The sequence below is a fragment of the Chroicocephalus ridibundus genome, chromosome 7 (genome assembly GCF_963924245.1).
Source record: "Chroicocephalus ridibundus chromosome 7, bChrRid1.1, whole genome shotgun sequence".
NCBI classification, from domain to species: domain Eukaryota; kingdom Metazoa; phylum Chordata; class Aves; order Charadriiformes; family Laridae; genus Chroicocephalus; species Chroicocephalus ridibundus.
This window is the reverse complement of record NC_086290.1, coordinates 51,269,347-51,278,175: the sequence shown is the minus strand read 5'-3', so window position 1 is coordinate 51,278,175 and position 8,829 is coordinate 51,269,347. Positions and strand designations below refer to the sequence as shown.

The 8,829-nt window shown below is 50.2% G+C and overlaps 1 protein-coding gene across 1 annotated transcript; it reads left to right on the top strand.

The window, feature by feature from the left end:
- The first annotated feature begins 1,488 nt into the window (after positions 1 to 1,488).
- SRSF1 (serine and arginine rich splicing factor 1) lies at positions 1,489 to 5,452 on the top strand. The gene is made up of 5 exons (XM_063341235.1): positions 1,489 to 2,131; positions 2,410 to 2,594; positions 2,863 to 3,035; positions 3,299 to 4,020; positions 4,941 to 5,452. The coding sequence occupies exons 1-4, from the start codon at positions 1,938 to 1,940 to the stop codon at positions 3,491 to 3,493; spliced, it is 747 nt and encodes a 248-aa protein (XP_063197305.1). The 5' UTR covers positions 1,489 to 1,937; the 3' UTR covers positions 3,494 to 4,020; positions 4,941 to 5,452.
- The last annotated feature ends 3,377 nt before the right edge of the window (positions 5,453 to 8,829 follow it).

Sequence of the window (8,829 nt, the reverse complement as noted above, 5' to 3'; positions counted from 1 at the left end):
TCAGGATTGCTGTTTTTCTAGCGGAATATGCATTTTTAATTAACAGACAAAAAATGAAGTATGCATGACAGGCTCCACTGAAGAGGCATGACACATTTTTCAAAATCCCTTAATTAACTTAGGAGCCTAAAGGGTTTTTCTGCACACTCAGATGCTACTTTAGCCCCATCGCGGTGGTTACAGGGACTCAACTCTTCTGCACTGCGGGAACTCGCTTGTGCGGATTCAGAAGGTACCAAGGGATCAATGAGAGACATCCAGATTGCAAAAGTGCAGCTATTTCAAACGCTTTTGGAAACATCCCTCCCACATCAGTTGTGTCTAGTGGACCACGCTAAATATTCTCACTTCAGAAGCGATTTGTGCCCTGACTCTGCAGTGCGAGCAGACGAAGGAGCCGCGCTGGCTCCGGGCAAAGGGGCACAAACAGTTTGGGGTGCAGTTTTTGATTCAAAGCCACATTTACTGCCTTAACACATCTATTAGGGTTTTGTGACAAACTAGACTAGTACACTGGCGTTTTAAAGAGACTTTATTTAAATTATAACCTTGTAATCATAACATAGTTGTACATTATTTTCGTGCTTCTTCCCCAGGGGATCTGTTTCTGCCCTCTTTCATACACATTTCTTGTGTAACTACATTAAACCTTCTAAGACGCACCACGTAACATGCAAATCTGCAGAAGCAGAGAGCCCTCAGGACACAGCATTTTCATAAACTCACCCACTTAAGATATGACTTTGCCTTAGTCTCAAATGCTTTTTTGTTCCTCCACTTTTATTAACTTACATAGACAGAAAGTCAAACACGTTCTTAAGGTTTGGTCTGTCCAAAGTCATCGTGCTCAGCCTTCAAAATAGATTTGAATGTCCTTCCAGAGCAGACCACGAGATTAGTCTGATCCAACAGGCCTTAAGAGAAGAGCATTCAGAACCATGATGTGTACAAAAATGGGAGAGCACAACATCAAGAGAAAAAAAACCAACAAACCAAACCAAACAAGAACCCAACAGGCCTAAAACTGAACTTTAACGCTCTACTGAAGGGGACACGTAAGCAGGATGCTCGCATGGCTGAGCACTGGACACAGGCCTAGATTCAGCTCCCTGTGCCCTCAGGGCAGCCATTTTACCTCAGCGCGGGCGAGCCGGTCTCAGCCTACCTCCATCCTCCCCTCGGCCCTCCCGCCCGCCGGGGAGGGGACAGAACCCCTTTTCCCCACGCCACAATGTGACGGGGCCGTGATCTGCGGCCTCAGCCCTCCTGCCCGGGACGGAGACCGATCCTCTCCCTGCCGGCCCCGCCGCCATCCCGCCTCCTCTCAGTCGCTGCACACGGCCCGACTCCCCCCCCCGCGGTGCATTGTGGGACACGCCCCGCGCCTTGGCGCCAACCGCCGCCGCGGTGCACTGTGGGATACACCCGCGCCTGCCCCGGCCGGGCCTTCTTGGCGCGGGCGCCGCACCGGATGTGACGCCATACGGGCTGCCGCCGCACCGACCGCGGCCGGGAGTTGCGTTCTTTGCCCGCGGCGGGCAGCTGCGGCTTTGGGAGGGAAAACCGGGCTCGTCGCGTCCCCGCGCTCGGCAGCGGCGCCGCCAGAACGGGCTCGGCTTCTCCGGTGGAGCGGCCGCGAGGCGAGAAAGGAGGGACTACTTTTCTCCGGCGCGGCGCATGCGCAGGGTGGAGGAGTGAGGGCGCGGCGGAAGACACGGTCTCCGCTTGGTTTTCTGCCAGCGCGGGCGGTGCTGCGTCCCGGGGTGAAATCGCTGCGCGCAGTAGGACCGCGAGGGGAGCCGCCGTCGCCATTTTGAAGCGGTTGTTGGGGGAGGCGGCGTGTGCGCTCCCCTCTGCCCGGCCCGGCCCCGCGCCCTCTCGCCCGCCCGCTCTCTGCGCTCCGGCCCTCTACCGCCGCAGCCATTGCTGACCTTGCCATGTCCGGAGGGGGCGTGATCCGCGGCCCAGCCGGCAACAACGACTGCCGCATCTACGTGGGGAACCTGCCCCCCGACATCCGCACCAAGGACATCGAGGACGTCTTCTACAAGTACGGGGCCATCCGCGACATCGACCTCAAGAACCGCCGCGGAGGCCCGCCCTTCGCCTTCGTCGAGTTTGAGGACCCCAGGTGAGAGACTCCCCCCTCCCCCCCCCGCTCCCGTGGGGTGTCCGTGTCCCCCTTCAGCCCTGGGCCTGAGGCGGGGGCAGCCGCCCGGGAGCTGCCTGTCTCCGCGCAGCGCCATCGGGCCGCGCTGACGGCCCCCCCGCCGCCGCCGGGGTCCCGGGGGGGGATGTGGGGGAAGCGGCGCGGGGTGGGGCCGGCGGGAAGCGGGAACAAAGGCGGGGGGGGAGGGGGGCGGTGCGTGGGCAGGGCGGCCGCGCTCACCGCCCCGTCCCGTCCCGCAGGGATGCGGAGGACGCCGTCTACGGGCGGGACGGCTACGACTACGATGGGTATCGCCTCCGCGTGGAATTCCCTCGGAGCGGCCGGGGTACCGGTAGAGGTGGCGGCGGCGGTGGCGGAGGCGGAGCCCCCCGGGGCAGGTACGGCCCCCCGTCCCGGCGCTCGGAGTACAGAGTGATCGTCTCGGGTGAGTTCTTTCTTTCTCTCTCTCGGCCTAAGCGCTCCCCCGGGGTATTCCAGGCAACCTTCCGGGCCAAGGGGGATGCAGCTCCGTGTTGCTTCTTAAAAAGCATCGTCTCTTGTAGCCTGGGTGGAATGCTGTCCGTAGGATGCGAATAGCTCCTCGAGGCAGCCCGTCTGCTTGCTCCACAGTCCTTTTTGTTTGCTGCAAGTTAATGCTGTAACTGCAGACGATGAGAATATAATCGGGTTTTAATGCATTCCTTTTTATATAGGGCTGCCTCCAAGTGGAAGTTGGCAGGATTTAAAGGATCACATGCGTGAAGCAGGTGATGTATGTTATGCTGATGTTTTCCGAGATGGCACTGGTGTCGTGGAATTTGTACGGAAGGAAGATATGACCTACGCTGTGCGAAAACTGGATAACACTAAATTTAGATCTCATGAGGTAGGTTTCATACTTACTTTCTTTGGCCAGAATTGGATACAAGGGGCTTATCAGTAGGATTTGAAGGTAAGGAACATGTGGTGTTCATTGTTTATATACAAAGCAGCTAAATAAGCCTGTGGTCCGTTTGTCAGGAGATAGACTTTAAAGCTTTGATGTCTATTTCCGTGCTGTAGTAAACAATATCTTCAGTCTGTCAGCATGCCTAAAAAGATGGCCCTAAAGCCTAGACTTTTCAATCGAAAGTTCTGTCTATTCAATAGGGAGAAACTGCCTACATCCGTGTTAAAGTTGATGGCCCAAGAAGCCCAAGCTATGGAAGATCTCGTTCACGCAGCCGTAGTCGTAGCAGAAGCCGTAGTCGAAGCAACAGCAGAAGCCGCAGTTATTCCCCAAGAAGAAGCAGAGGATCTCCACGCTACTCTCCCCGCCACAGCAGATCCCGATCTCGTACATAAACGATCACTAGCTCTGATCTTTTTGTAGAACCCCATGTTGTACACAGTTTTCCTTTTACTTAGTACAGTCTTTCATTATTTTTTTTTTTAATTCAAACTGTTTTATTCAAATTGGCTGAAGTGTTGAATTGCATTCTTGTGTAAAATCCCTAGTGAGTATTTGCTCCTTAACATCAACATTCCCCTCATGTTTTTGGTAAATTGTATTTTAATTGATGTCAGTCAGGATCGTTTCAATTTAGTTCTAGTTAAATACCAACATTCTTCGAACTGTGGTATTGCTGTGTAAATGTCTCAGTGTTCAGCTATGGTTTATACGAGCTGGGGATGTTGGGATGTTTGTGGCTAACTTGTCTCTTCTGGGGGATCTTATATTTTATCTTGCCTTTTCGTGTGTCTTTCTGTAGACATATCTGAAGAGATGGATTAAGAATGCTTTGGATTAAAGGATTGTGGAGCACATGTCAATCATTTTAGGATTGTCAAAAGGAGGATTGAGGAGGATCAGATCAATAATGGAGGCAATGGTATGACTCCAAGTGCTATTGTCACAGATGAACTTGGCAGTATTGACCTTATACTGAGAGACAGGCTAATTGAGTACGTGCACCTATGTGTCACTTCAGACATGTTCTAGTTACCGCAAACTACAATTGCTCTTTTCTTTAAAACTTTTTTTTTTTCCGGGCAATTGTGGCTAAGTACTTGCTTTTGTAATTATCTTACTCCATTCTAGTTTTTTAAAGGAATAAACTGGGACGGGGGTGGGAGTATTGGTTTCCTTTGTCATGCAGCATTTGGTTACAAGTGTTAATGTTAACGTAGTATTCGTACACTTGTAGTAGATCAAGGGTATCTTTAAATCAGAGTATAATATCAATACTGCTAAAATCTGCATGTCCTCTGTGTGACTGATACAGCGTTGCTATTTCATTTTTTTAAGTATCAGAATGAAAGGAAAAATAGAAAACCTAGTTGGGAATAATTTCTTAAGTCTCAGCCCTGCCCCCTCAGACTAATTCACAATTGACTCACCGATATGTTTGAAAACTCCGGTTAGTTAATTTTGTTACCTTCCAGCTGGGAGTGCTAGCTATAGATTAGACGTACAGTAGGTGGATAGCCTTAGCAGTAAGCTTTTCCAGTTTCATAAACATTTTTTGCAACCACAAAACCTGTAGCACACCACCGTACGAGCAATGAGTATGTTGGCATTTTCAGTTGACATATTGTAAATATTACAATGTTTCCTCCAAATAGTAATTAACATTTCTGAAAATTTATCTGAGCATCACCATTCAAAAGTTTGTTTTGGGGAATTGATAGTTATTAATGTACATCTGTATTAATTGATGGCAAACATAACTGATCATTCCCCAGAATCCTATTTTTTCATTACAGTATCTAACTTTTTGCCTCCTCTTTTTTGGTTTTGCTGGTTATAAAGGTTTGGATTGGAGAGGGCTCACTGGATCCCAATCCTTGGAGCTGGATCATTGGATTCAAATCATAATGTGGATAGGATAGGGAGGCTGAATTACAAGGATTCATGGAGCGGGATCAAATTACCAGGAACATAGGAGTGGATTCCTGCCCCAACCAAACCGCATTCGTGTGGATTTTTTTTATTCAACTCAATTGGCTATTCCAAAGATATTTTTTTTTTTCCTATTTTTGACGATTGGAGCCCTTAAGATGCACGATGGAGTTTTTCATTTTTTTGGTAAAAGGAGCAAAGCGAGGACCTGGAGAGGTACGCTGGAGCAATCTCCTTGGAAGGATTCAGCACGAGTAGATGGTAAACGTTAAAGGGGAAAAAAAGGGGGGTTTGTTTAAAAAAAAAAAAAGTAAATAAGTCATTTCTCTAAATTTAAAGACAAAAATTGGAGTTAAAGATTAAGTAGGTTTTCAATTGGCTATTGCCTTTTTTCTTTGACAAATAAAATTTTTAAAAAAACATGCATGGTTGTCATCATTTGTTGCTAAGAGTCGTAGTCTTTGCTTGCCACTGTAGCTTTTGTTAAATCGCAAGTTTTCAGACAAAAGGCTTTTGTGTTCAACAGAGATGTAGTGTTTCACAGGAAGCATTGATGTTTGAGCTTCTCCTAAATAAAGGATCAGTTCCCTGGGAAATGGGTGGAATTTATTATATGAGTAGGTGAAAAGAAAGAATTCTTCCCGCTTAAAGGCGGATGGTTTAATATGAATGTTGTTGCTAACGATACTATTCTAAAGAGATCACAGAGGGGAATGTGAGATTAATCTGGCTCCGTGCTCCCCCCGTGATCCTCTTGGAAATAAATACGGGTAGAACTGGTGTGTGCGGAACTTCCCAGTACCAAGTGTTGGATGGGAGGCAAGTAATGATGCGGGTTATTAAGGAGCAGGCTTTAGCGGCAGGTCGGTGAGTGATGACCGAGCTGTCGCTGCCGGCGTAGGCGTGGGGCAGTGGCAGCCCCGTGGCACCTGGAGCTTGAGGCCAGGCTGGGAACGCGGCACCTTCCCTCGGGCAGCGTTCTGATCGCGGAACGGGGAGTATGCGAATATGCCTTTAGTTGTCTGATGAAATGACATTGATTGTGTTTGAATGTGTTTTAATTTACGATGAATTACGGAGCAGAGTGTCAGCACAGAGGTGTTTCTTTCTGCAGAGTATAATTGCCTGTTTGTGGGACTGTCCTGGAGAGCGATCAGGTTAATGTTTAAATAGGGCGCTTGTGTAAATAGTGTATACTTTGCTTTTCAGAAATGGATGACTGTGGGTTGCTTCTGTATGGCAGGGAAATGCAGGGTCCTGTGTGGAGAGGGGCAGGAGGGTTGCTTTTTGTGGTAAGGTGGGATTTGTGTTTGGGGCAGGATTAGCAGATTTGGGTTTTGAGTGTGGCACACATACTACTGTGAAAGGGTTCTGCGTGCGGTGACTGAGATGGTGATTTGTTACAGAAAGTTGTTTCCCTGCAGAATACTGTATTGCCAAAGATGTGTATATGAGGTTTTTCCAAAAATGATGAAATCCTGATAGCAAAGCACTGTATTTAGGGAGGGTAAAAGCTGTTATGGACAGAACACGCTCAAGTGCTGGGGTGGCTGTGGGCTGATAGTGGAGGGGAAGAAGAGCTGTAGGGATGAGCTGGGGTGGCTTTTGTGGAGGTTGTTCGCCTGGGTGTGGGAAACAGGAGCAGAGCCGGCAACGTGTGGGGGTGTGCTACTGAGGAAAGGGGAAGTTTGGCCCAAAAAACCCCAAACCCTTCTGGGCATTGATCGGTTCTGTCGCCTGCACTCAAAAAAGGTGAAATGGGAGCGGTTTTAAAGCAAAGGTTACGAGTGTGCTCAGGGAGGCGGAATGTTTTCTTTCCCAGCAGGGAACCTGAAGAGTTTCGTTTTGCTGAAGTGAAGTGGCATTTGGAGAGGACTGATAGAGAATCGCTTTCTGACTGGGTAGGGATTGGGAAAAAAGTCAATTTCACGGGGGGGTGGCGGGGAAGAGCGGTGCAGGCCGGGACCGTGGTAGACAAAGGGGTTACAGTCTGGTCCCTGGAAGAGGAGAGTGGGTTCTGGCCCAGGGAGTCCGGAGTTTCTAAACAAGTTCATAAGGAGCTAATTAATTTGCTGGTGCGCTAATTTAAGGGGTGGTTCAGCTAACTTCAAGGTGGGGGAGTACCCATAGGAGCTGTGATGATAGAGGTGCTGGAAGGTGCGGAGCTGGCAGGCGGGGGGTGTGCGGGGAGCGGGTTGGTGCTTCGGCCCGTGGGGTGCAGCTGAGCCCTGTGAGTGGGAAATACTTAACAATTATTTGCTTGGGAGGTTGTCTCTAAGTGGTTTGCAGCTGTAGTAAACACCACCCCGCCGAAAGGCCGGGGGGAGCGCGGTAGGGCACTGAACTCCGCCGAGGAGGAGGCGGTGACACCGGCCGTCCTCTACGCTGGGATTTGTGGACCTTGTCACTTGCCTGCAAAGCTCCTTAACGACCTGGTGGGCACCGTACCTCTGCAAGAAGGCTGCTGGTCCTCCCTCTTAAGTGGAAACGCTGCGTTTTTGTGGAAAAATGGAAAGGAATGGAGCCATCCTGAAGTTCTTTCTCACGTTTTGGCTTCCCACACCGAGGGGAGAGAGGTGGGGTTGCCGCGGCGGATGCCCTGCTTGTCCCTGTCCCTGCCGCTCTGCGTCTGTCCCGGCATCGCGCGCCGCAACCGGCCCCTTCCCTTTGTCCTCCTGTCTGTAACCCACAACACTGTTCAGCACTGGTGTTTGTAACGCGCTTTGAGATCCTGTAATAAAACATCACGGTGCAAAAGCTCTGGTGTTTTTCATGCCTTTTTCCTGTAAAATCTCTTCTGCTGTCGTACTGCCGACAGCCGGACGCGCAGCTGCTGGAGCAGGGAAGCCCATTTCACTGGGTCACACTGGACTTTCCCCAAGTGCCTTGTGTTTTTCATTTCTGGTTCTCTGCAGCAGCCAGGGTGTCTCGCTGTCTTCGGGGGGGTGTCGTGTTCTCTAATTGACGTAATGGGCTTTGCAAACAGAGGAATTAAATTAATTTCTTGGAAACGTGCTACAAACCGGTTTTGGTAGTGCTGGGAGAAGTTAGATGGAGGAGTCCGTGCTTTCTGACATACTCTCAGTTTTTAATTGCACCATGTCTCTATGAGTTCATTAACTTTGTTCCTGCGATGGGTGCGGGTGAGCTGAGTGTTGGGAGCAGTCGCTCCTGCCCGGGGGGGCCTTTGGCTTCTGGGGCTGCGGGTGAAGATGAGCCCCTCAGGGAACGCTGGCTTTCAGGCACCGACCTCGCCAGTCACCCGCTTGCCCAGCTCCGGCTCTTGGGTAGAACTTGCTTCAGTTTATTTTAATGTCTTAGATAAATTAGTGGAAACAGATTCCACTGGAAGGCAGCAGGAACTGTTCGGTAGCTCTTCTGCAGGTGCTTGTTCTGGGGATGTATTTTCGAGGAGTTAAACATCAAAACCAAGGCACCAAGTGTCTTTTTATGAATGTGTTCTTCCCAAAACTCATTCAAGAGTCCATTGGCTCTGAAGAAAATGGAAAGGGCTAGTAACTGGAAGATGGGAATGCCTGAAACCCCTTTGTTAAGGAGGAGGGGGCACACCAACTTAACCCTCTCTCTGAAACCATTGTGTTGTCCACCACAAGGACAGAGGTTTCCTGGCCGGTTGCACGTCCTGGGTGGAATTGGACAGGTGCGGCGTTGCCTCCTTGGCGCCCAGCAGCTCTCTGCCATTTCTGCACGGGGAAATCTGCCTTTTCACAAGGTCCCGCGCTTCCGATAGTGCGGCTTTGTCGGCGCACTGAGGGCGATTGTCCCCCCGGGGCTGTGT

Bases quoted from the DNA above. Each gene is read 5' to 3' on its own strand.
- SRSF1 (XM_063341235.1), top strand. From the start codon at position 1,938: ATGTCCGGAGGGGGCGTGATCCGCGGCCCAGCCGGCAACAACGACTGC. The intron at 2,132-2,409 runs GTGAGAGACTCC...CCCGTCCCGCAG, and splicing joins GTCGAGTTTGAGGACCCCAG to GGATGCGGAGGACGCCGTCT. The intron at 2,595-2,862 runs GTGAGTTCTTTC...CTTTTTATATAG, and splicing joins GTACAGAGTGATCGTCTCGG to GGCTGCCTCCAAGTGGAAGT.